Source organism: Amphiprion ocellaris, chromosome 18 (genome assembly GCF_022539595.1).
Source record: "Amphiprion ocellaris isolate individual 3 ecotype Okinawa chromosome 18, ASM2253959v1, whole genome shotgun sequence".
Classification (NCBI taxonomy): Eukaryota; Metazoa; Chordata; class Actinopteri; family Pomacentridae; genus Amphiprion; species Amphiprion ocellaris.
In genome coordinates, this window is record NC_072783.1 from 22554215 (window position 1) to 22581957 (window position 27743).

Below are 27743 nucleotides of genomic sequence, written 5' to 3' on the forward strand. Positions count from 1 at the left end.
TCCACTAATAGTCCCTTCATTTGTTCACAATGACTTCCATTTGGCCCAAGATGTAACAGTCCTGGAGAAACACTAATGTTGTCTCGAAATGAGCTGCAGACACATTTTTGCACATTAAATGTCATTTTTGGAAAATGAACAAAGAAATACATTTGGAAATGGAGAAGTTTGACTCAACAACAGGAATTCATCGGAAACAGAGCATTGATTTCAAGACTCAAAAATTTCATTAGAGTTGGAGTACCAGGTTGTGGATGAAATTAAAGGAACGTGCTGAATTGCCTTTGTATGTGTGAATATTTTTGACTGAAAATGAACCTCAGAACCTTCATACTTGCTGCGACATCCACGGAAATAATCGTTATTTTAAATCCAACAAGTTTTTGGTAATGTATTTAATGTAGACCAGCTATTTCAAAATACACCGATCGGTGACAACTTCAAAACCAACCTAAAAGTGCTTTCACACAGAACATGACAACAGCACTGTTGCTGAAACCCAATTTTTCCAGTGGCCTGCACTGTCTATGACGTTTTGTTGATGTGTCAAGCACGATGAGTTTGAGTCATTATTCCGAATTCCTGTGCAGCTAATAGAAAAGAGGCGCATAACCAGGCATGCAAGGCAAAATATATATATATATATATATATATATATATATATATATATATATATATATATATATATATATATATATATATATATTTATTTATTTATATATTTATATATATATATATATATATATATATATATATATATATATATATATATATATATATATATAAATATATATATATATATATATATATATATATAAATAACTCAAGATTGTGTTTGTAACAAGATGTGAGGAGGAAAGTCTTGTCGTGGAAACAGGATTCCATCCAAGCGGGAATGTGTGTTTTAGCAGGTAGCTGGTTGTAGGTAGACAATATGAACCAACATCGCGTAGGTTGGTTATGTCCTATTAAATTTCATTAACCTTTTGACGCACAACAAGGGTCAAGTGATACCAATTTTCCATTGATTATGGGTCAGTTTTGACCCATGTTGTGCATCAAAGGGTTAATTGAAGTAATCAGGTAATGAGGTATAATTTTCATATGGAGTATTTTATTGATTTAGTGGCGTAATCCTGCCCGAAGTTTGGAAAATTGGCTATTATGCTAAGTCCTCAATGACTCACTCAAGCAGTATGCTAAACCCAAGGACTATAATATTGTGAAAGTCTCCCTTATGCCATCAGAACAGCTGCGACAACTCATGAACACAGAACCTCTGAGGGCCAAGACCTTGTGTTCTTTGTCGTGTTCCTCGAGCCCTTCCTGAGCAGTTGTTTGTGATGTGGCATAAATGATCTATTTATGGAGGCTGGTACTGTCTGGGAGTGCTGTTGACATGAAGGGGTGTATGTGGTCTGTAGCCAAGTTTAGAAGGGTGGTGGATGTCAAAGTAAGATCCACATGAATGCCAGGACCTAAGGTTTCCCAGCAGAACATTGCATTCTGACGAATTTGCATGTCAGATCTAATCAGTGTAGTAAGTGAATGACATCTGATCATTCACTAATCCCCTCCCGCCAACAGTAACAGTGCGATGTTAGATGGAGGTTTTTAGTTCTGTATTATTTCTGGTCCATTAAGTGCATATTTAAGACTCTCACGGGGTTCATTGGAAACACGATTTTCCAGGAATTATTAAACTAAAGTTAGCTCATCAAATCTGCTAACGGCAGTTGTTATTTCAACAGACGAAATCTAAATGTCAAGGTTAGTTCATCTGCAGTCCTCTGTTAAAAATCAATGGCCCAATTGTTCTAGAAGTTCAATTGAATTGTGAGTGTCAAATGTGCCTCATTTATATTTGGAAGCTGCATCATGTGCTCTATGAAAGGGTCAGTTGTGCTTCATGTTGTCTCTGTTTTAGTGGTGGTTGTGAATTCCAAAACTTCTGCACTTTCGAGCATTAAATGAGGAGCTTCTCAGTGCATTCAGTGCTGTTGCTAGTGTGTGGCACCAGTAACAATAAGCAGCAGGAAAGTGCTGAGGTTTTGTGTTGCGGCTTCACCTGACGACCTCAGCAGCTTTGAAGTGCATCATGCAACGGGAGAAGAAATGATGACTGTTTCTTTTGGTTCTTTGTATGAAAAGGAGCCACAGCACACTGCCTCACTGCCTGCTGGTTATAGCTCATTGACCAGACATTAGGGGACATGTCATTTATTTCCATACAACTTCTACTAAAAGAGAGAAACCCTTTCATTCTCCAGGTGTCTTTAAACTCATTAACCAGCAGTCAGCAAGTGGAGTGGAGGATTTTTTGTGTTCTTTCCCTTTACTTTTCAGTTGTCTCTGTCTGATGCTGTCTGTTGATTGGTGGCCTGCTGCACTTAGAACTCCTAAACTAAGCAATGCCAACACACTAGTCTCTGTAGATAGGGAATATGTGTGTCTCTGTGGGTGATGAGCCTACTGCCATCTTGTGGTGTTGAAGCACAGATGCACTAATGCCCTCCCAAAACTCCCAAAACCAGTGGCCTGCACTGTGCTATGACGTTTTGGTGATGTGTCAACCACAATGAGTTTGAGTGATTATTCCGAATTCCTGTGCAGCTAATAGAAAAGAGGCACATAACCAGGCATCCAAGGCAAAATGTAGAAAAAATTAGCACATGTGTCTCAATCAGTTGAATTATATAACTCAAGATTGTGTTTGTAACAAGATGTGAGAAGGAAAGTCCAGAACCTCTGAGGGCCTCCTCCCAAAACTCCATTAGATTGTCTGCTGTCCAGAGGCTCCAGTGGCGCAATCGGTCAGCGTACGGTACTTATAAGGCAGTAACCTGCAGAGCAATGCCGAGGTTGTGAGTTCGAGCCTCACCTGGAGCATAGAAGTTTTAAACCCCAAAAATCAGAGCAAAATGAGCCTTCATGTTGACTGAACAGACAACAGTGCAGCTCTACTCATTACACAGGTTGGACATTTGCATTTCAGAAATTAAAATAGAAGCATAATACAATATAAACGTGATGCTGCTGTTATTTATATAGGACATTTGAAGCAACAGACACTGACCCAAGAAGATCAGTGTAAAAAAAATATCACTTATCTGATTTAAATATTAAGGTCAAGACACTGCAGCATTGTTTATTTTACAGATTTACCTGAATAACTTTAATATGAAAGCGCATTATTACAAACGATACCAAATTGCCTCACAAATTCAAAACTTATGATTTAAGCTGTACATAATTATACATAGATACCCAATAAATCCAAAGATTCCCTTTGAGCAAGCATTTGGTGACAGTAACAGTAAAATAGTGGATCCTTGTTAGTAGCTATGAACAGTATGTCTATTATAAAGAACTGTTTTGCAGCTTTAAGCATTCAGTTAGGATTAAACACAATCAAATACAGTAAACGTTACATTTACATGTGTTTGCATTGACAAAATCAGGACCAATGTGATGCACCAGCTCCATCAAGTTAAATCACACAAGTTCAGTATCTTTCTGCATTGTGATGCAGGTCATTTGACGCTTAGACTTGCTGCCAGACTAGTGGCCTTCAACATTTGGATTAAGCAGTTTGTTTATTCTGGCATTTCCCTCCACACTGTCTGATCCCACACCATGGGGAGACATGGATTACTGTTGATTATATGCACATTCTGTCCAGTCAGTGCCTGTAATTACTCAGCAAAGCTGGTCAGTTTTGGTTTGGCAGTCCGGATGTGTTTGGCGTCACATGTCTGTGAATGTCCTCTGACTGTGTGAATTATCATATAATAATGTATAATGTCTTTGTTTGTGTTGTCCAGCTGGCAGGAGTAGGGGGAGGTAAGGAGCATGGATGAACCAGGCAGCAGGAACAGCAGCCTCCAGAGGAAGAAGCCCCCATGGCTCAAACTGGACATCCCAACCATCCAGCTGACGCCAGACGACACACCGACGCTCACCCAGGTAACCACACAGCATTCAAAAACAAGGCAGAATTATACAAGCGTATTATAGTAACAATTTAGAACGACTAGAGGGATATAACTGAAAATCATTCTTCTAGACTAAAATCAATGACCACTGAAGTTTAGGGTTAAAATTACAAGCATGAGTTTGACCAGAAAATACATTTCTTAGAGCATTTGCTTTCAACAACACCTGATATCCTCCTCAGCAGACTGGGTTACTCGTGACTACTGAGCAAATTCAAATGAGGCAGACACTGAGGAGTATTAACATTTAGTTAACCTCCTTTACAGAGCTTTTGCTTGTTTTTTCCACGTACATTCACTCATTCATTTGACTTGGATGACTGTTTCACCTGTTTGTGTGCGTTGCAGCCAGTGAAGCGCCTGCGCAGTGTCAGCATGCCGGGGGAAAACCCGCAGACCTGCATCGCTGCCTTGGAAACTTCCAACAACTACCTCAGACCTCCTCTGGAGAGACTTCCCTCCATCACACAGTCCATAAAGAGGTTACACAAACACATGGACACACATGCACAAAGATAGACATGTTCACCCAAAGTCCTCTTCTTTCCTCTTTGCTGATTTTCTCCAGCTGCAAGGACTTTTGCACGTTTGCTAATTCTAATAATTCCTCTGCACTCATAAATCATTAACAGAACTAATTGAAGCTTTATTTCCTTTCTGGTTGTCCTCTGACTAATCTTGCTCTATTTCTTCTCTCCTCCCTTTTCTTTGGTTTCGCCTTGTTTACCTTCTGCCCTTCCTGAATGCCTCCCTACCGACCTCATATACCAATGTGTGTAGTGAGAAAAAGGTTCGCTTTGAGCGCGTCAACACAGTTCCCCCAAAGGGCCAGAGGGGCCCCAGGAGGGTTCCATCCATCAGAAGGCGGTCCTGCATCCCCAAAATACTGGCCAGACGCCGTTCGTCTATACCCAAACAGATCATCAGGTACAGGAGAGGGGGAGATGACAGCAGTTTGAAAGTATCTTTGGCCATGACCTGAAGCTCTCACAGATGCTGTAACATTTTGGAGGATTAGTGGGTTTTAGGACCCAAAAGTTGGTCAGCAGTCATGACCCAAAGGCTGCGTCAGTCGTTTCAGATCCAATGATCGTTGTATGGACAATGATTCACAAAACATCTGTGTTGCATTTGATTAAGGAATCTTGTGTTTCAGTATGAACATCATACCGCCTGAATGATGAGGATGAATGAGCTCATAGGTAGAGTACATATAGTATCGTCAGAACATGCAGACTAAAATTATTTTCCAGACTTAAATGTATGTAAGAAATAGTAAAAATTTAAAACTGGAAGATACTAAAAATAATGTATTCCAGCTGTGAAACTGTAATGCGTTGGTTAAAAAAAATGTGAGCACTCAGAGTTACTGTAAAACTCATGAGCAGGATCAAAACACTTATCTTTTGTCATTCCATGGTGGTATTTAACTGACCACATCTTCAACTCAGAAAATGGTCCAACTTATTTTTAGAACAACAGATCTTGTGAACTACTTTGTATAAAGTGAAAGAAGTCGATTTTGGTGAATAAGTCACAGATAATTAAGGCTCAGCTGCAGTTCCTCTCAACTCTGTACACTGTTTTAGCATCTTTCAGCTCATTGTTTTCGTTCAAAGCTTGCATCTCTACTGATTTCAATTGAAAAGATATTTTCAGTAAAAAAGCCGTGAAACAGATAAAGATAAAGCAACAACTGGTGAACATAATGGAGCATATAGCAGCTAAAGAGGCAGATTGTAATTTAATTGTAAACTAAAACAACTAAATGGAGAGTGAATATTAAACTTACATTCACCAGAGACAAAGCAACTGCTGGATGTGCAAACAGGAAACTGCTCACTAACAAGTTCGACATATTACATTAAAGAGGGACGTAATGATGTTGTAATCAGTAGTCAATCAGCAAATTTAGATATCAACAACTGCTTTTTAACTAGTTAGAATTCCAAGCCAGTATATCCATAATGTAATTTTAAATAGTACAATTAATTATTATTAACTATGAATAAGACATTCAGTTAAATCCAAGCATAAAGAAAAGAATGGGATGTCAGCTATTTTCTGCACAAATAAAATAGGAGTGAGGTTTTGTTGCATCAAGACTAAAGCCTTCATTTAAGACAAATCCATTTATTGATAGAATCTAAAGTGACAGAGCAGGCGGCAGGTTGAGGAAACATGAATACACCACTTACTCACACAATATCTGGGGACTGAGGTGCACCACACATCAAAGACTGAGGATAAATGCCAACTTTAACCACATTTTTTCACCCCTTGCTGTCTGTATTGACTAAGTTTTTGCAGAAAGTCTCATTACCATGTTGCTCTTTTAGTCTCTTTGTGCCACAGCTGTGTTGCTTTGTCTGTGACACATGAAGAATGCACATAAGCAGTGTATCAGTGTCGGTCCAGGTGGCACACAGGACCCCTGGGTTTGAGGCAGACAATATAATACAATTACTCATACAGATTTCACTCAGGCCACATCAAAGCAGCTCCTGAAACGGCATTAAATTGAATGTAAATGTTTGAACACGGAGCCAAAACCTAGAGAAACGCTTTTCAAAGAAAGCCTTGACTTTATCACGCCGGGGTTTATTAGCTTTGCATTTGAGTGAAAGAAACAGAGTTAATGTGTTTGAAGTTTGTGAGAAAATGACTGGGACTGAGAGAGTTTTGTGGAGGTTAGCAGGGGTACATTGTCCTCAAAAGAGTTCACAAATCTGGGATGAATCTTTACTATTCAAACATAGTGTGTGTTTGTGCATGTATGTGTGTGTCTGTGTGTGTGTGTGTGTGTGTGTGTGTGTGTGTATAATTTGCTGAGTATCTGGGAGGACACTGTGGTGTTTGTTGACGTAAAGGACACTCGTATGAGTCATTTTTCATGTTAAAGAGCCATTTATTTTGATAGATCAGGAGCTAAACGGATAATAATTTATCAGTCACGCTGACGCTCATAATGACGGGTGTTTAAAACTGAAGTTCACACGCTCAATTTGAACTCTATTTAACGCTCGACAGGAATAGAGCTGCAAAGCAAGGTGGGGTTCAAGCTACAAGCTATGATTCAGAGAAACTAAACGTCTGTGCTAGTTTTCCTCCAGTGTGGGAGTATATATGTGTGCAAGTGTTGTGTTCAGGCATGTCCCAGTGCCCTCCCTCCATCTCTCCTCCCTCTTAATGTGTATGATGATCTGGCTTCTCTCCCTCCTTCTAATCGGCCACTTCCCCTGGAGAGCTGAGAGGGAGAACTGCTGTTTACATGCACTCCTGCACAACTAGGTAGATAGACAGAAAGAGACAGAGAGAGAGAGAGAGAGAGAGAGAGAGAGGGAAGGACCTCACTGGTGGTGATTGTTGGAGATCTGAATGAGGGAAGCATTCAGTTTGACAAGGACCAGTGCTGCTGTCTTCTTTGCTCAGTAGGTCACATCCTTTGATGTGAACTCTGGAGGAGGGATACTGGGAGGCCTGCCAGCAGAGTCAGAGTTATATGGAAGCTTCTGTTGGATGCTGGTGACACAAGTTCAGGAAATGTAAGACCCTCCCGCAGCCTGCAGCCTTATTGTGCGTTCAATGAGCATTTCCAGCTGGAAGAAAAACTGGAAGCCCTCTGCAGATCTTTTCTCTTGTCTGACTGAGGAGATCAGCGCCGGCTTTCCTCTAACCTCTGATTAACTCGGGAGTTCACTGAGCAGGACGCTGATGTTTAACAGAGCCCGGTCATGTGTTTGTCCTCTGCTTTTGCGTAACAGCGAGGTATTGCTGCCCCGGATGTGAGGAAATCCCCTTATAGAACATTGTATGTGTGATCTCCGAGGGATCAGCTTGCATCCTGCACGTCAGGGTTTAATACTGGCTGGGAGTAAGCGGGGACAGCGCTGGTGATGGAGGCGTCTCAGCTGCATAGTTCCCGCCCCAATCAGGTATGACCCAGACCCTGAACCCCTCCTGGAGCTCTCTGGACAGGTGAGTGTGCAGTGGAAGCCAGAGCAGAGCAAATACACAGAATTCACATACTTTGGACAATCAATGGATCTGAAATGCTGCTGATGTCATGCATTTCTTTGGAGGGGTATTAAGGTTGTTTTTTAAAAAATGAAATAAAGGATTTAGCTGGGACTAGCCGTGCATGTTGTAAATCGCTTTTTAGCCTTATATGTTGGATTTCACTGAACTTTTTCTGATTGCTAACATCGACATTTATGCATGCACTAATGCTGTTAAATCTTTTTATTTGCCTTCTAGCAGAGAGTGGCTCCAAAGGCAATGTCTGCTTTTTGCACATTGTCTTTCATATGCAGATTTAACAAATATGCAACTTGTTAACAACCCCTTCTTCCTTTTGTGATGTAGTCAACATGTCCACAAGGTGTTCTTATGCTAGAAAATGCATCATGACTGAATGTACCGATGTCAGTCTCTAAAGCACAGATTTAGACTTCTGGGGTTTCATTTGTGACAATTCTAAGAAACTAATCCTGTCAACTTGCAGGGTTGGACTTTCTATATCAGTGCTCTTTTTCTGAATTGTTTTCCGGTTTGAACATGTATGGCCGAATTACTCCAATATTACAAGTTTGAGTTGAATATCTTTACAGTGTTTGATCAGAGTTGTAGGTGAGCTGGTGTGCTCCAGCTGCAGTAAGTAGCAGAGGTGTGAGTGAACTTCATAGATCTGCACATTCTAGAGGAAGCAACCATGTAGTGTCACATCTCAGCCATTTTATTGGAAAAAAAAATCATCTAAATATGTTCCACAGAGATGAATGTTTAAGGATTGAATTAATGACTGTGTAGGGACTTTATTTTATTAGAATAAAAAGTGCTACCCAGCAGGTTTTGTTATCTTCTGTGTGCTAAGCTAAGCTACCCAGCGGGTGGATGAACATACAGATCTGAACAGTATCAGCATTCAATATTCTTATTTAACTCGGCAAGAAAGTACGTCACCCAAAAATGCTGAACTACTCCTTTAGAGGTGGAGTTTGTAATTTTAATCCAATGCACTTTTTTTTTTAGCTAATATGTGGGAGTGAGAGGAACAGCAAATCTGACACATGCTGTCTGAATATGCTAACTAACTAGCTGTAACAACCACAGAGTCTGCAAGTGTACTTCTAAACTCGCTGAACTCTTTCAGTAAAAGTAGCAATGATATTAAAAATCTAGGAGTAAAAGGGATGCTTTTAAAATATCGCCTAAGGAAAGGTGCATATTTGTATCAGCAGCAAACCACGTGAAATATAATTAACATATCAAAGATGAAAATGTGCAACAGAACATCTCCTGTAGTTATAATATTGTTTATTATATATTAGATCGTTATTGATGACCTAATATGTAACTATGCAGTTCAATATACCTGATATATGTACTTAGATATTATGTTGGAGAGTTCAAATGATAAAAATGCACATTTTTAGAGCTAATTGTATTTTTTGGCATGATATCTGAAACTGAAAAAAGTAGTAAAAGGTGTATTTGTGTCTGATATTAACTGGAATAGAAGTACAAAAACTTTGGAAACTGACATTAAATTATCACTTAGGAATACTTAAGTAGATGTGCTTAGTTATGTTGTACCACTCTCTGTAAGTGCATTGCATTGTTTTGAGTCAGTGATCACCACTATAAAATCCTTAATGACTGTTCTGACGACTGTTACGTTAACTATAAATAAGTGAAGCATAATCTCATAATAATAATCACATTCAAATGAGTCTACATTTATATATCAACTCAACCCTTGAAGTAACGTTAAACCTCACCGAAGGATTTATCATAAACCAGTAAACACTTACTGTCAGTTCTCAGATTTATCCTCTATATTTATTCTCTCTGTTTGCTCAGTGGCAGCTTTTGTTTAGACTGTACAAAGCTGTGCCCTCTGGCCTTCTCTCCCTGATGAAATGAATACTGCGTAAGCCTGTAATTACAGAACAGCAGATTGCTGCTGCATGTGTACCAGCCTTACCTGGAGGATACGGATGCTAATTCCTGTGGCTTAACACTGCCTCAGTCTGTGGTGTGTGATTATTTCGTGCTGTCGTCAAGCAGCGGTGAATGTTTTATTGATGTGACGTGTGGGTGAATACGACATGTGTGCTTGTCGGTGCATGTGCGCAAACAGACAAAAAATCACTTATCTAAACAAGCAAATGTCCTCGAGCCGGGAATAAGCTCGTATCCAAAGTGTTCATTTTCAATAGTGAGGACAGTATGGCAGTCTTGATCATATATATCGTATATTTAAGGAAGCAAACCTTTTGTAAGTACAGTATATTCTAAATTGGGACCTCCTTTAGTCTTTATTTCTGTATCTGTTCTATCTGTTTACATTTCATCCTCTCCTGCTCAAAGAGGCCCACTCTGAATCCTGTCTTTTTTTTCCAGTTTTCCCAAACCTGTGTCCTCATTCTGAGACATTCCTCTCCGGAGGGACAACAATCAGGGCCGCGCCGCCCCCACACTGCCCCTGCGCAGCCTTAAAAGGCTTCCCCAGCTGGCGTTTTTCTTGATGATGAACGCTGAGTGTTTATTACCGAATGTTCTGCTCTCTAAACAGTTTCCCAAGTGTGGCCTCCCGCCTCCTGATGGGTTAACACACAGCCTGGCACGCAGGCACTGGATGCACATTGGTTGAGTGTAAATGTAGCGCACACACAGCCATGTCAGGTCATCTACTGTGGGAATATGATGGAACAGCTGCTTCTTCTCTGCCGAAGGCTACAAATTGTGTGAGAAAACAAGACAGTATTCGTCATGGAGGCTCTCTAAGCTGCATCGCCAAGTTTCTATGAAATAAATCATGCTCACATGCACAGAATGAAATGGAGATAGAGGAGGAGTCAAAATACTAGAAAGGACTCTTACATGCTGTCATGTTGTTCAAGAGGGCTTTGTTTAATGGCCTGACCTGTAGCTGTGCATGTTGTGACCCTCATTTCAACCTGAGTCTTTTTCATCAAATCACTTTACTTTCTTCCAGAATAATTGCATTGGTTACGTTTCTGATTAGTTTGATTGAAATAATCAAATTTAGTCCATTTTAGGGCTGTCGCTGACTTAAGCTTTTCTCAGTCGAATCAGGTTTGGCTGTTAAATTCAAAGATCTGACTAAATGTTACCTCTTTGATTTTTGTCAATCAGGAAATCCACTTATTAAAAAAAAATGTGTGTGGAATCATATTTGTGAATGAGTTTCACTGAAGATTTCAACCTCATCAACATTGTCATATGTGACAGAGTCACATGGATGCATTTTTTAGGATTTAAAAACGACAACTGTATATAATGTAAGATTTCAGTTGCAACCTGTTTAAACTGCATATGGTTGATTTTTCAGAATGAGACAGGCAGCACACGTATTTCTGTTTAAATCAAGCTCTTTTAGTTAGTTTTTTTTAAACTATTTCACTTTAAACATTAACAATAATTTCTGAATTTTTAAACAAATGACACTGCCTACCATATTACATTGAGAAGTACTATGAGAAAAACTGTCATGAACTTGAACTGATGAACCCATTTTTACTACCATGTGGCTGAATGGCAATCTGATTCTTACATACTGAGTTTGCATTTAACATTGTTAGGGTTGGCCTTCAAAAATTCAAAGTACTGCCAGACTGTCTTCTGAGACATAGTTAAAGCAAAGTTTACCAACTATTCCACCCCCAGATTCAGCTTCTCATCAATTCACCACCAGCATATACTGTCATGTGGGTTTGTGTTGTTTTATCAAGTGTGCTGCAGGCCCTGCTTTGTGTTTCCCCTTATTCATAATTATCATTGAAGTGTCATCCCTGTGCATTTCTCTAAGCTCCTAGCTGTTTTATGTTGCATTCACTGACACAAAAGGACTGCTCGACTTGAAAAATCTCAGTTAACTTGTGGTCTCTGACAGGTGATTGGACTTTCAGGATTCAGTCTTAGTTGTTGAAATGTTGTCCAGTATATTTCATCAATTTCCATTCTCTCTACATGTCGCACTAAATCATAAGAAACAGCCAGTTTTAAATTCCTAACAAACCTAAAGAACCAGTGCTGTCAGTTTGCAGGGTGTAACTTTCTTATTTCCAGCTCAAACATGCATGGCTGAAATAGTCCAATGTTACAACTTCATAGTGTGTAATGTAGGGGAGTTGTACAGTGTTTGAATAGAGTTGTTGGTGAGCTGGTGTGCTCGAGCTACAGTGATTGGCAAAGGGGTGAAGCTGGAACTTCATAGATCTTCACATTCTAAAGGAGGCAGTGGTACAGAGTTAGATGTAATTTATATTTTAAGACATGAAGGGATTGTTTTTTATGGAAAAAAATCAAAATATGTGATATTGATACTGGGATGAGTTTTCATAGCTTCAATCCTGTGTTACCTGTGTTAAACTGCATCTTGATTCCTATCCAACATTGTCCTTGCGTGGTCTTTTTACTCTGCATGCATAGGAAAGCAACAAACAAGTGACCCAGTTATCCATTAAACCAATCCCCAACAATCAATCAACTAATCAGCATGTCATGGTAATCAAGAGGGATACACAGTTCTAATCTTACAATGAATAGACTTTATGCACTGTGGACATTTTGATTTGTCATAGCAAGAAAAGCACAAGTGGAACAAACAGCACTAATGATGGCCCACTTCCATTAAATGTCCCAGCGAGCCAGCATGTCAATGATGTTACTGATTACATTGATGCTTTTCCTGCTGTGACATGTCAAAGTGTCTTCCGTTAAAAAATACGCAATTTTCTCTCGATTGCCGTCTGCACTTAACCTTTCTAATTTCTCATGAACCACTCCGAAGTCTAGCAAACTCGCCCGAACATTCTGGTTTTCACTAACCGGAGTCGACTCTCTCTCCCCAGGGGCACGGCTGACTGGTTCGGGGTGAGCAAGGACAGCGACAGCACCCAGCGATGGAGGAGGAAGAGCCTGCAGCACTGCAGCCATCTGTACGGGGGTCTGAAGCCGCAGGTGATGAGGGAGATGGAGCTACACAGCCAAGACAATCTCTCCCTGGCCAGCACTGAGACCCCTCCTCCCCTCTACCTCCCACCCCTCCACCCCAATCACCACCACTATGGCATGCAGAGGGTAGGCCAGCGCCACGGGCACGTTAGAGGGATGGAGACGGAGATGGGACAATTAGTCACCTTTTGCTCCATCACATTTTTCTCCCTCACTCTTCCACTTTTGTCTTTCTCCATTTTTCAGCACATGCTTTACCTCTTTGCTTTATTATCTTTCCTAGGGCTTAACTGATGAGTTGTTCAACTGATGCATGAAGCAAAGTATTTGTAAAGACTGTCAAAATGTCAAACATACACTACCCTTCAAAACTGTGGGGTCACTTTGAAATGTCCTTATTTTAGAAAGAAAGCATTTTTTTCAATGAAGATAACATTGAATTAATCAGAAATACAATCTAGACATCGTTAATGTGGTAAATGACTATTCTAGCTGGAAACAGCTGATTTTTAATGGAATATCTACATAGAGGTACAGAGGATCATTTCCAGCAACCATCACTCCTGTGTTCTAATGCTACATTGTGTTAGCTAATGGTGTTGAAAGGCTAATTGATGATTAGAAAACCCTTGTGCAACTAAGTTAGCACATGAATGAAAGTGTGAGTTTTCATGGAAAACATGAAATTGTCTGGGTGACCCCAAACTTTTCAACGGTAGTGTACATATAACTAACCACAGTAACAATCCAGTGAATGACACAACTGTAAGTTGTATCGTAGCACTGTTAATATGAATAATTATACAATAATTTCAATACATAAAGCTTTCAATCTAAAAAAAAAATGTCACATTAAATTAGTTTTTTGTTACTGCAATTCTGATCAATATATAACAAACATAAATTCAAATGTATATACATTTATTTACAGTTTGTGCTAATTGTTTTGCTAGAAAAAAATCGATGTATGTCAAAACAAATATGGCTCTTTAGTTGAGAACATTTCTCTGTTAATTCAGTTCTTAGCATGCTAACATACGCCCATATAGTAAGTGCTAGTAGCCCTAAAATGCTGCTGTTTTTTGCAGTATGCAAATCATGCACACTTTTTGACTTGCTTTTTTTTAGTGGTTGTAATAATATAGTTTCACCGCAAAAAAAAAGTCAGATTACATTTCCATTTAAATGTAATAGTGAAATTGACTGTTGCTTGACATATCTGTGGATTGTAGTGTTGTAGAGGACAAATCCATGCTGTCAGTTTCAAAGCATAGCTGAAATCATAAACAGCAGTATTAATATTTATTGGCAAATCTCTAAAATTACCAAATATCATTTGTAGCACATCAGCTTTCTAGCACTGAATTCTTCCAAATAGACTTGCAGGTAGATCGAAAGGCAAAACATAAACAACAACAACAAAACATCATTATTTAGTCATGTTTAAAGTTAACACTCACCTGTGGGGTTTAATGAGATAAAATCTCAGCACTCCTGAGTCCACTATGGACTTTGTAGCACTTAATCTCTTGCCTGTTCTGGGTAAAAAGCCCTTCGATCGATTAAACTGTCCTGTTACGGCTTAGATTTTCAGTAGCCTGGAAAAGAAGCATTGAGGCGGTGCAGGAGTCTAATTTCCTCTTAGACCTCTTGAATTGCAACATACTGAATATACTAGTATGGATTTTTTTGGCCAATGACAAAAAAACTGCTGCATCAGCTTTAAGCACCTTTAAGAAGAAGCTACTTCTCACCTAAACCATCAGTCTAACCCCTACCTTGGATTTGTGTTTTGTGCATCCCTGCTGCTCACTGCTGTTTCCTGTTGTATGTGGCTTGACAACTGAAAATAGAAACAAAGCTGTGAACCAACATGTACGTACTGTGTGTGCGTGTGTTTGCGTGTGCTTGTGCGCAGATCGTAGACCCCCTGGCTCGGGGCCGTGCCTTCCGTATGGTGGAAGAGGTAGATGGCTTCAGTGTCCCGCAAACTCCCATCACACCCGGCACCGCATCGCTCTGCTCATTTTCCAGCTCCCGCTCCGCCCTCAACCGGCTGCCACGACGACGCAAGCGGGAGTCTGTCGCAGTCATGAGTATCAAGGCTGCAGCAGCACTGATGAAGGTGTTTATTTTTCGTTTACAGTGACGACATCCACATACATGCTTTGCAAAATCTGCTTTAAACGTTTGCAATAAAGCCACTATTGTTACCTCTACGCTACTGCCAGCCCAGATCTTCCTGCAATGTAAATTTCTCGTCTCTTTTGCATACATTGCCTTTAAAATGTATTCACCTCCCTTGAAGGTGTTTTCTTTTTATTGCCTTTTTTAAGCCACTATTGAAAAAAGCTCGACTGTAGTTACACTTAAGTCATGTAGAAGACTTTGAAGTCAGCTGGAAGAAGGCTCTGTGGCCTGATGAGACCAAAACTGAGCTTTTTGCCCATCAGACTAGATGCTGTGTTTGGAAGACACTGAACACTGCATTACATCACAAACACATCATTTCCATTGTGAAGCATGGTGGTGGCAGCATCATGATTTGGGGATACTTCTTTGCAGCAGGCCTGGAGGGCTGGTAAAAGTAGAGGGTTAAATGAATGCAACAAGCACGCAGCCAAAGATACACAGAAATGATATAAAACAAGCAAGTGAATGTTCTAGAATGGCCAACTAATTAAATTGATCATAAATTAATGCTGAATTGAAATGAATGTTGAAAACTTTGAAGGAAGGTGAATACTTTTTTTTTATAGCCACTGTAATATAAATGTACATTATAACCTGCTGTAACAGGTTAAACTGCATTAAAAGCGCTTGTAATCTTTTCTAGGAAAACAGCCCGTACACACATTTTAATCTCCTTTTTTTATGTTTTTGTAGAAAGAGTTCTAAAAAGCTGCATTCAATAAATTGTGGCGTTTCCTGCCTCTGAATCATATGAATGGATGGTTTTCATGTTGTGAGTTTGTCTGTGCACTCGCATCTGTCTGTGTATTTAAATGTGCACAGGGTTGTTATGTAAAACATGAGATCAGCCTGTCTTATTGAGGATTAAACTAAATATGTTACAGTAGAGTGCAGTTGACTCTATGTATGTGGCCCACTTGCTACAGACACACATATACAGTATGGAAAGAAATATGTAGCTCTGCACTTTAACGGTATCTGTGTGTGTGTGTGTGTGTGTGTGTGTGTGTGTGTGTGTGTGTGTGTGTGTGTGTGTGTGTGTGTGTGTGTGTGTGTGTGTGTGTGTGTGTGTGTGTGTGTGTGTGTGTGTGTGTGTGTGTGTGTGTGTGTGTGTGTGTGTGTGTGTTGGGTGGGGGTTACTGGGGCAGGTTCACCAACAGATGGTCCATGATAATGCACAGTAAATGCTCAGCTATCTGCTGGATTGCGGTCAGAATATTCCAGAAGAGCAGAGCTAATGCACTAACACACAGAGGCCACAGCTTCATGTAAACATCAGACGCAAGAAATTCCTGTTTTGCAGCTTCTACACACTTCAATATGACCATAAGCAAAAACACAAAAACAATGGCTGATATTAATATTACCCATGGTCTCATTTGCTAATCAGTTAAAACACTGCAAAAATAATATCACAGTGATGCTGCATATGCATTGAACTTCCACATATGCCACCTTTTTATGGATATTTTATTGCTTAAATCCAATTGTTGATATGATTATGTACAGAAAATGTCACTGCCATTCTGTCTGCTAACAGTGATAATGGCGATTTTTGTGTGATTGTGTTTGTTAGGGCCGGACGTTAGGTGAAAGCACTGTTGGGAGACATCGCAGGCGGAGTTTCATGCCTCCTAGCTTCTTTGAAGACGACACTGTTGATTTCCCTGATGATCTAGATACTTCCTTTTTCACCAGAGTGAGTTGAAGCAACGCATTCACATGCTGTTGCTCCTACAGCCTGCAATTACACGGACTGTTGTTGAGTTTTCTGTAGTTTTCCATGAAGGCAAGCCATCCTTCGTTTCTGTGTTTGTTTGTGAGACAATTAAGATCCAGGAATTTGTACTGTTTAGCTCATCCTCAGGATCAAACAGCTGATGTTTGGATCTTGGATTCAAAGCACCTTCTTGTAGTCTAAGCATATGTCATGTACTTCATTTGTATTTATTAGCTCTTGTTTTGGACGCCTACTTACTTGGTTTTCATCTTTGCAGGATGGCCTGCAGGATGAGTTGTCCAGTTACGCTGATGAGGTTTTTGAGACTCCATCAGAAGCCGCTCTCAAACCGCTGGATGAGAGCGAGCTCACTGGGAGTGCACTGGATAAGAATGAACTGGAGAGGAGTCACCTCATGCTGTAAGTTGATATTTTTCATTTGCACATATGAAAGGAGATGAGAGGAGACACTAGAAGCCAAATTCGGTCAACTTTTACGTCACTTAAAATACCATCTTATGAGATTACTGAGTATATTAGGATATGCCCTGACTAAAAAATCTCTCGTATTCATTTGGGATTTTCCTCTCCCTGCGCCTTAATCCAGGCCCTTAGAGCGAGGATGGCGAAAGGCAAAAGATGGCTCTCTGGTCCAGCCTAAAGTGCGTCTCAGACAGGAGGTGGTTAGTGTCAACAGCCATCAGCAGCGAGGACAGAGAATCGTGGTTCCTGTTAAGAAGCTCTTCGCCCGAGAGAAGAGACCGTACGGGCTGGGAATGGTCGGTCGTCTCACAAACCGGACGTACCGCAAGCGCATTGACAGCTATGTCAAGAGGCAGATTGAAGACATGGATGATCACAGGTAAGAGAGCTGAATCTGTTTTCTTTTAAGGATGACCGTCCTCTGATGTCAAATTATACACGTTTGGTGAAAAAAGCATTAAGTGCCCTCCTCCCCTCTGCAGGCCTTTTTTTACCTACTGGATCACATGTGTCCATTTACTTATAACCATTCTGGCTGTCACTATCTATGGCATTGCCCCTGTGGGCTTCTCTCAGCATGAAACTGTTGACTCTGTAAGTATATTCTACACTCACTGTCATTATTTATAATGGCTTGCTTGCTGTGAACAAATTGTTAAATAATGTAATATTATTTTTCATTTTTGAGGTATTGAGGAACAAGGGAGTTTATGAAAATGTTAAATTTGTGCAACAACAGAACTTCTGGGTGGGTCCAAGCTCTGTAAGTACTTTTAATCTTCCATCTATCTACACATTACTCTTTTTCAGCTCTGAAGTGTGGACGTTCAGCTGGGAAATATGCAGCATATTCATCTATATTATACTACATCTATGATTTACAACCAGGGTCCTGGTTTTATGTGATTTGTGATGGAACTGCAGAGTCACTTAGGAAACTTGTTTTGATTAAAATAGACAAATAATTAACACATTGAGTCAGCTGTAACACGTGACCATTTGTTGCAATTAAGGGTTTATAAAATGCAGGTATTAAACAAGCAGAGAAGTCTAAAAGTAATGGTTAAAACGGACAGCTGAATGAATGTTAGCCTCAAGTAATTATAGCTAAATGGTGAGCATATTAGTTGAAACTGGTTAGCAAATTAGCAAAAGAAATTGATGAATTGTTGTTGGCTAAAATTTGTTGAAATAGTTAGCTAAAGTAATGAATAAATGACTGGAATTAGCTGAAGAACTGACAGAATTTTTGAAATGGTTAATTGAAAGTAATGGGTGAATAGTTAACTAAAAGTCATCATGGTTCATTAGCTTAAAGTAATGGATGAATGGCTGAAATGTCCAGCCTCTCTTGTTGTATTAGCGCAACTGTGACCAAACTGACCAAAACATTGACTATTTAGTTGTGTAATTTAAAAGCAAGCAATTAAAAGGCACCAGCCAACAGCAGGTTTGAACCCAGAGCCTCCTAACTTTGACATGACAATGTTTAACAGTACGCTAACATACAAACCCCAGTAATAGAATATAATACAACATATAATATCCAGTTAGATAATATCCAGCTGTTTATTTTTTTCCCAGTAGATTTGTAGCATTAGGGTGGTGTCAATAAGGGGGTGTATGAGTTGAGAGGAGAAACTAGTGGCTTATATCCACAGTAGTTTTTCTTACCAATGTTGCTCTCCCCTGACCTCCAGGAAGCATTGATTCACCTAGGAGCCAAATTTTCCCCGTGCATGCGTCAAGACCAAGAGATCCACAGACTGATCCAGGAGAAGAAAACGAAAGAGAGAGAATCGGGCTGCTGCGTGAGGAACGATCGATCCGGCTGCCTGCAGACTTTACAAGAGGAGTGTTCGGTCAGTGAAACACCACCCCGAACGAATTAACCAAAACACTGTGCTTTCATTGGAAAAGATTCTCATTATTGATTCCTGTCAGGCAAAAACTCCTGAACACATGTTGCCCCAGTGAGAATATCAGTGCTTATTGAACAGAAATGCATCTTATTTTCCTCTGTCTGTCGGTGTTGTGCTGCAGACTACCCTGGCAGTGTGGGTGAAGTGGCCTCAGCATCCCAGTGCGCCGTATTTAAATGGAAAACTACGGCAGCATGGTTCAGTCTGTCATCAGGACCCCAGGTAGCGTACAACTGCTGTGTAGAAAACTCAGTGTGATTCTTATCCGTGTGCTTTAATGGACTACACTTAGGAGAGCAGTTTGTTGCCGTTATCCTCATACTTTAGACAGGAGCAGCAGTCTGCAGATACACTTAAGAGACATCATTTTACTTCATATGTGGACTGTACGGTCAGGACACAGGACGACAACGTTCACTGTTATTTCTATTATTGATTTTCTGACTTTTCCTATCGATTTTGTAGAATTTGTCTGGAGCCAGCCTCAGTTTCCCCTCATGAGTGGCCTGACGACATCACCCAGTGGCCAGTGAGTACATTTATATGTTGACAGTTAAAGCATTTAGTTGACTCTAATATACTACATATATAAGATTAGATACTCAGTAAGCTATGAGCTAACATTGGAGAGCTTTGCTAAAATGAAAACTAAATTATATGAACCCTGAATTCACAACCCGTGCCTTTAAAATCACAGTGATATAGTTAAATATTTCATAAAACAGTTGAAAACAGCAGTGCAGGTTTGCTGGGTGCTTTACGAGGTAAAGGGAGTGTCCCTAAAAGATGACTAGAAAGGAGAATAATTAAATTGAAGGAGTTCGCTTGAGGTGAAGCTCAGACACAATCATCTGCTTGTTTTTCACCGTCGTAAAAGTAAGCTGTTGCATAACTCTGCTTGTGTTTGTAATCTGTAGGTTTGTACACGGTACAACTCTGGGAATCACACCAACCTCGCCCACATAGACTGTACCATCACCGGCCGGCCCTGCTGCATCGGAACCAAAGGACGGTGAGAAAGGATTTGACTTGCCATACTTTAAACGAGAGTTGAGGTAGTATAGATTTCCTAAATCTGTTGCCGGTATTATGTTTGACTGTTTTCATGTTTAAATATGACGTATTTTATGTTTTAACAATCCTTTCATAATCTAAGGACAGAAAAGCAACCGCGCACCACTCAGTTCCATGATATGTTATAAAAAGTACCACACATCAAGTGTTTTTTTATGTTGTCAAACCCTGACATTTAATTACATTAATCTTAAGCTTAAAATTATGTATTAATCTCATCTTAAAATTTGAACTTTTTTTATGAGTTGTTGAGAGTAAACTGACCCGTGCATTTTGTATTGCAGATGTGAAATCACTTCCAGAGAGTACTGTGACTTCATGCATGGCTACTTCCATGAGGAGGCGACACTCTGCTCACAGGTAGGACCACTAGCACACGCAGCTCATTTTACAGAATTTGTCACCTTTTTCTCAACTGAGACCTTCTCCTTTTTGTTCAGCAACTCAGTTTGAATCTAAAACTTGACTGCTCCAGGTGAGGCTCGAACTCACAACCTCGGCATCGCTCTGCAGGTCACTGTCTTATAAGTACCGCGCGCTGACCGATTGCGCCACTGGAGCCTGTGGAGTGTTGTGAATTGAAGAGACTTTGGACTGAATTCAGCAATGTTGTGTTTCTCCACATGGTGGCAGTGGAGCCTCACAGACTGACAGCTCCTCCAGTCCTGACTGTGTCCTCATGTTCTCTCTCAGGTGGCCTGTATGGATGATGTGTGTGGTTTGCTGCCTTTCCTCAACCCAGAGATCCCAGATCAGTTTTCCCGGCTGTGGCTGTCTCTGTTTCTTCATGCTGGGTGACTTTACTCCTCTATTTTGCTTTTATTATAAAAAATAATGTTTAAGGTGAAAATAAAACAATTTATTTGCCTAAATTATAGATCAGATGAAACTGTAAAATTGTGTAAGGATTTGGTTCAGCATTAGTAATAACTTGTAGGCTGCATGCGTCTGTAGGATCCTGCACTGCCTGGTGTCGGTGTTGTTCCAGATGACGGTGCTGAGGGATATAGAGAAGCTGGCTGGCTGGCTGAGAATCTCCATCATCTACATGTTAAGTGGCATCACTGGCAACTTGGCCTCTGCCATCTTCCTGCCCTACAGAGCAGAGGTACAAGCCAACTGTATACAAAACGCTACATCCTATAAAACCCCAAAGCATACAGGATTCAGTGAATAAGTTATATTACAAAAAAACAGACACTGATTTCATTTGGTGCATTCATCTAAAATTGTCTGTGCAAAACAATCATCAATCCATGTATTCTCTTTTTTCATCCCCCTCTCGCAGGTGGGTCCTGCTGGCAGCCAGTTCGGCATCCTGGCCTGTCTGTTTGTGGAGCTGTTTCAGAGCTGGCAGATCCTCGAGCGACCATGGCGTGCGTTCGCTAAGCTGCTGGCCATCTCAGTCTTCTTCTTCTCCTTCGGTCTGCTTCCTTGGATCGACAACTTTGCCCACATCTGTGGTTTTGTGTCAGGATTCTTCCTGTCCTTTGCCTTCTTGCCATACATCAGGTGGGTTATGAAAATGGATGATTGCAACTCTTAGGTGTTTTGAGATCAGTTTACAGACAGATTAGAACTCTGTGTGCTTGTCATCAGATAGGTGAATAGAAAAATGAGCGAGACGATTTTTAATCAGCTTTATCTACACAGGGCAGACATAGATCTACAGTGACAGTACGGTTGAATTTTGAGAAAATATACAAATTTCCTTTCATTTCCCAAAAGTTACACTGAATATTGATGCCACTCTGCTATGTATAGGCCAAATATGAAAGTGGAACTAGTTGCTAGTTAGCTTAGCGTAGCATTAACACTGTAAACGGGGAAGGGAACTTGCATGGCACTGTTCAGAGTCTGAAAGTCTGCTTCCAATCTTTATGCTAAGTTAACTGTCTGCTAGTTGTAGCATCATGTTTTACAGACATATGAGAGTGGTGTCACGCTTCTCATATATCTCTCAGTAATTCAAATTATGATGACCTTTAATGCAATGCTAAGAATTTTATGTTTATGACTCAAACTCAAATGTTCTGACAAAATGTTTTATTTAAGAAAAATGAAAACACAGAAACATAATGGGGCAAAATCTGATTTTGGTTACAATCCTTAATAATAAAGTTATAAAAATAATAATTCAGCATCAGTGTTAATGTTGTGGTAACTGAAATGAAAGGCAACTGTCTAATAGCAGCATTTAAGTTGTTCCAGTCCAAGTCAGTGGATAAGGCTTGCCAATAAACTTACAGATTTGGGTATTTAATGCAGAACATCATGAACTCTCTGAGAAAAATCTTGCACCTTTACAATGTGTATAAAAACCCATTGTGTTAATCTGAGAGTATCATTATGGTGAATTTAATAATTATCTTTAACTGTATCCAATTTGACAGCTAAGAAACATGTATTTCATGTAACCATCTTTGACTTGCTCGTTTAACCCCATTATGGAATGACTAATGCTGATTGTATTTTTTGTAATCCCCAGCTTCGGGCGTTCTGATATGTACCGAAAGCGAGTCCAGATCTGTGTGTTCCTGCTCATCTTCCTGGGTCTGCTCTCTGCCCTGGCTGTTCTCTTCTACGTCTACCCTGTAAAATGCGACTGGTGCGAGTACCTCACCTGCATCCCCATCACAGACAAGTTCTGCGAGAAGTACGACCTAAACGCACACCTCCTCTGAACATCAGTCTTTGGAATGTAACTGTTCTGTTTCTGCACTGATGTCACTGACTGATGAAGTTTAAAAATTGGACTCTAATGACCAGTGTTTCAGGATTTTGACTGGACCTCTGATTTCCACATGTAGCTTTTATGGAAAGGTACAAGAGACCCCACTATGAAGAAAGGCAATGCATGAAAGCCTTTAGGTATTTGACTTTTTAAAAATTCACGTGCATGAGAACAAAATGAACAATGTAAAGAAAAGGACCGTTGGTGTGACTGATCTCTAGCTGGGCTAATCAATGACCGGTCACACTGGAAGACAGTTACAGACACTTGTTTCCTGCCAAATTACTTACCTCTTCTCTTGTAAACAGCACCCCTTAGTGGCCAAAAGGAACTTTACAACCTGAGACAGCTGCATGGGAGGAGCGGACATGTGTTTTATACTTTTTTACAGATGTTCAGTCTTTTCCTTTTACTGGATGTCCTTGGAGTTTAAACTTGCCAAGAAATGAGGCCCTACAATGCTTAAATGTGCCTTATTAATACACAAAACCACACGAACGTTGTCTTCTTATGCCGCATTTATGTCAGCAACTTCTGACATTAACGTCTCGAGAAACCATAGACTGTATATAACACATGGACGTACTGTGACGTCACCCATTGGTTTGTTGACCACAATTCTGAAATCTCGAGTTTGGTACTTTGACTACATTTAACATTGCTATTCAACAATCAAAATCCAAGGTATTAAACACAGCAAACAAGCTTCACACCTGATCTACATGATGACCTTTTTACTGTAGCTAACACTGGTCCAGCTGTTGAAACAGATTCCCATAGATACTGTTGCACCAACTCAATCAGTCCAGGCAATCTATCATTATTTACGTCCACCTCTAAATGTCTTAGATTTAGCAGATTATCCCAAATACACTTCATCATTGTAGTTTGAATGTTGTTGGAAGCATGTAGTCCTGCTGCTACTAAACATTAGCACCATTAGCCGCTTCTCTCTACTGACAGCCTCACAGCTCCTGGCCTGTATTAGCGTTTCAACATCCTAATTTAGCTTTAGCATTAGCCTCAGGTAGCTCGCTGATTCAGAGAGCTGCACAGTTTATCAACACGACACCCGCATTTAGCAGTTAGACAGCAGTGATGTCAGTAAACACACTTGTAACTCTAACCAGGTACTACAGCTAATTTGTCTTATCAGTGACTATATTTTTAATCAGTTAAATTATCAACTTCAATTAGCTGTTAATCTTTATAACATTTCTATTGAGAATCTGGAACTTGTCAATCACAAGGTAGCTACACCATAAAGGATATCTTGCTTTATTGTCCATTTTCCTTTAAATGGGACCGTAATTGACTAAATAAACATTGTGCTGTATTCTGAAAGTCTTGAAACTTACAATTCAAACTATAAACTTATTAGGAAAACATTTATTAATGTAACAAATCAAGTGAGAAGGGGTTTATTTTCTCATAGACTTCCATATAATAGAACTTTTTTTGCAACCAGAGGAGTCGCCCCCTGTCGGCTGTTACCAAAAATGTAGTTTTAAAGCACTTCCGTTTCACTTTACTTATCCAACCCAACCACTACATCCATCTTTTGTATGCAGTCTATGGTAGAAACTGCTTTTCACACTGAAAAAAATCATGTAAGATATGCTTTTACTTCAGTATTTGGTGGCTGAATTGCCATTTTGTTTACTTGTCTGGAAACCTTTCTGCAACAGCCTTTAATGCACTTCAGCCACACATGGATTGTTTTTTTTTATATTCACCCTGTGTTAAATCTGTAAAGACAACACATGTAGCTCCATTGTGAATAGCTGTTACGGAGGTGAAATTGTGTATGTGTGTGTTTTTTTTATTAAAGACGGTGGCGTTTTAGCTACCTGACAATAAATGCAACAAGAAACAAAGTTTGTCAGTGAGGATATTTGTAGGAAGCTGAATGTGCATGCTCCAGGTAAGACTTGAACTCACAACCTCAGCACTGCTCTGCAGGTTACTGGCTTATAAGGACCAAGCACTGACTGATTGCATCACTAGAGCTGACAAGGTCTAAGCTTGGGTCATAGTTTTACTCCGCCAAGGATGTAGGGCCTTGGCGGAGTTATGTGATGACACAAGGACTAACTGATTAGATTTTGGCAGTGATGCGGCTTTATAGTCTGGATCCACATATTTGTTAAAGATTTCTGTATCATTGTCAGATAGCGGCACGGCGCCACTATAACTATGACAACAAGTGAACGCTACCTGCTGACGATCACATGATTGCGATCCTACTGAAAATCGTCCGTTGCGGACTTATCAGGACTGATCCATCACAAATAATACAAGGAACAATTGATTCAATTGTGGGGGTGTTTCTGAGTCCCATGAATTCCTGCCCCCTGCTACATATTTAGGTCATGAGATTTGGTATCTGTACATAACGTACACATGCATAACACACACCTGTGCTCAGCGCAAGGTCATTTTGATGGTGGGTACATCTACATTAAATGGTCACATTCTATAGTGCCGGGATTTCTGCCACAAATATTTTCAAGATTCCATTTGTCGGAAATGATACAACGACTGAGCAGCCTTGGCGGAGTACTGCATTCTTTGAGTGCTTTTCTTGTTGTCAGATGTGGAGAATGAACGGAGCTGATTCATGTCATGTGCTTTTCGAAAACTAGCCCTTCTTCATCAAGTTCTGCCACTCCATACGTATCCACAGATAGAAGCATCATTGCAAGTGCAAGCAGCTCCAGTGTCTTGATTATGCATTTAATCAGCTGTTTGCGTATTATTTCCTTTGATTAGACCTTAAGGAATGTTAACTTGAGCAGTTCAGCACCAAAAACAAAAAGAAAGGACATTTGTTGTGTTTGAGAAGTGCCCTCTAGATGGCAACCCAAGACTAATCACTTAGAGGCTGAATGTGGCACAAAGTTGCAACATGACTGCTGCTTTGGGTATAAAGCTTCAATTGCAGCAACATCGTTGTGATATTCTTTGGGATTTGAATGTCATTAATTCAAGCAGAAGGTTTATTAGCATGCAGAACTCTTATTGGTGCCCCTGATGCCCCCTGTGTGTGTGTGTTTGTTCATCTTTACCTCTCCTTCTCCTTCAGTGTGCACACACACACACAAACACACACATTGTGACATTTGCATACACATGCACACACAGCACACGCGTGGTACTCTGTCATTCATTAATTCTTGTCTGTAATTGAGTCTAAATAAGTGTGCACTTATGTTAGAGCAGCTGAGAGGACGAACAGCACAAACACAGACAACGCTGGTCTGCATACAGAATACAACACAAGTTCTATTTGTGCAAACAGCTTGCATAAAGTAGAATGTGGTATTGTGGTAATGTGATGCACTTGCCCTACTTTGGCTTCTTGATTTTATAAAAATGTAGAACAGCAATATAAAGTACAAGTTTAACTACATAAAATGGAGATTTAGATTATCTTTATAGGTTGGTACAATTTTAAAAATTTGTATTAACATTCAGCTTTGATGAGCAGCTACAAGATATGAGTGCAAACATGAAAGAAAACGCATGCAGATTCATTTTATAGGACTGTAGCCCAGTGCTTTCCTTTCTTTCTCCATATGCACAGAAATAGAGAATGAGTGAGTGATGGAGACCTTTGCTATGGCTAGCCGATCTTATTGAATATCAAACAATTTGACATTTTGCTCATCTGGTTACATAAGGCCAGCAGGAATCACTCTTCAACTTTTATAGTGACCTTTTGAAGTTTTGTCATTCATGTGAGCAGAAGCAGCTCAAACTGGTGGAAGTACATCAGCTGAGGTGACACAGCAGAAAAAGGAAACATGGGGACTTTTTAAAACAACTGTAACAGTGGCTGATTAGCTTAGCTTAGCTTAGCACAAAGACTGAAGGTGAAGTGTCTTTCTGAGAAGTAAAAATGGATAAAAAGAAAGATGTGATTCACGGGATCAGTGACTTCCTGGAGTGCTGTCTTTATTATGAGCTCGCTAGGCCAACGATATGATAGAACAGAAAGCTCAGTGTTTCTGGTTTGCTTTTCCCTCAGAGACCATGACTCAAACATGGTGAACAGTGGTGAGAGGTCTTTGTGCTTTCATTTCCCAGAATGAAAAAAATAAATAAAATATTTGAATAATACATTAATTTCATGGCAGCAGATTCAGTGCTGTTAGTTTAAAAAGTGAAATCAGACATAAGGTGAATTGTATGGTATTAAATGAATGTTTAGAGGCAGCTTCCAGGCATATTGTTAGTTTTGAGTTGCATCTTTGACAACTTTGTCCTCCCAGCATCTCATACCAAGTTCATTTTGACATCAAATGCCAACATCTAGCTGTGAGTTACAAAGGATGTTTGAAGGATATTTATCATTTGCAATAATGTTCTTCTAAGGTTAAATGTTAACCAAGACATAATGTTTTAACTGCAACATTCAGAGGATGCTTTAAGGATTCTAGATGGTAACATTCTCAAACCAACATTCAAAATATGTTCTCAGAGTGCTATCAAGGTCATCAAATGACTGTATAAAATGTTTCTGTAATGTGATATTACAACAAATGTGGAACATTTTACCTGCAGGATATTTTGGGGATGCTGCCGACGTAAGAATGTTCTATAAAACATTCCCTTAATGCTACGTGACAGCAAAGGAA

General features: G+C 39.9%; 1 protein-coding gene and 2 non-coding genes across 9 annotated transcripts in view; 2 read left to right on the forward strand and 1 right to left on the reverse strand.

The window, feature by feature from the left end:
* Positions 1 to 24983, forward strand: part of rhbdf1b (rhomboid 5 homolog 1b (Drosophila)) — a 52063-nt gene extending 27080 nt beyond the window's left edge. The window contains exons 2-20 of one of the 7 annotated variants that reach the window (XM_023291060.3): positions 3825 to 3966; positions 4344 to 4477; positions 4776 to 4922; positions 12875 to 13103; positions 14896 to 15102; positions 16747 to 16869; positions 17168 to 17310; positions 17498 to 17752; positions 17856 to 17967; positions 18062 to 18136; positions 19074 to 19235; positions 19417 to 19517; positions 19761 to 19824; positions 20213 to 20307; positions 20654 to 20729; positions 21063 to 21163; positions 21324 to 21477; positions 21658 to 21881; positions 22858 to 24983. In XM_023291060.3, the coding sequence (XP_023146828.1) occupies positions 3853 to 3966; positions 4344 to 4477; positions 4776 to 4922; positions 12875 to 13103; positions 14896 to 15102; positions 16747 to 16869; positions 17168 to 17310; positions 17498 to 17752; positions 17856 to 17967; positions 18062 to 18136; positions 19074 to 19235; positions 19417 to 19517; positions 19761 to 19824; positions 20213 to 20307; positions 20654 to 20729; positions 21063 to 21163; positions 21324 to 21477; positions 21658 to 21881; positions 22858 to 23053 (2712 nt within the window). In that variant the 5' untranslated portion in view covers positions 3825 to 3852 and the 3' untranslated portion in view covers positions 23054 to 24983. Of the gene's footprint in view, positions 1 to 3824; positions 3967 to 4343; positions 4478 to 4775; positions 4923 to 4970; positions 7974 to 12874; positions 13104 to 14895; positions 15103 to 16746; positions 16870 to 17167; positions 17311 to 17497; positions 17753 to 17855; positions 17968 to 18061; positions 18137 to 19073; positions 19236 to 19416; positions 19518 to 19760; positions 19825 to 20212; positions 20308 to 20653; positions 20730 to 21062; positions 21164 to 21323; positions 21478 to 21657; positions 21882 to 22857 lie in introns of those variants that run through there. The other 6 variants (XM_023291062.3, XM_055004716.1, XM_055004717.1 and 3 more) reach the window with 6 other exon arrangements.
* trnai-uau (transfer RNA isoleucine (anticodon UAU)) lies at positions 2796 to 2889 on the forward strand. Its single transcript has 2 exons — positions 2796 to 2833; positions 2854 to 2889. It is a non-coding gene; the product is annotated as a tRNA-Ile (tRNA).
* Positions 20837 to 20930, reverse strand: trnai-uau (transfer RNA isoleucine (anticodon UAU)). The gene is made up of 2 exons: positions 20893 to 20930; positions 20837 to 20872 (listed from the first exon to the last, which is right to left on the reverse strand). It is a non-coding gene; the product is annotated as a tRNA-Ile (tRNA).
* Positions 24984 to 27743: the final 2760 nt, after the last annotated feature.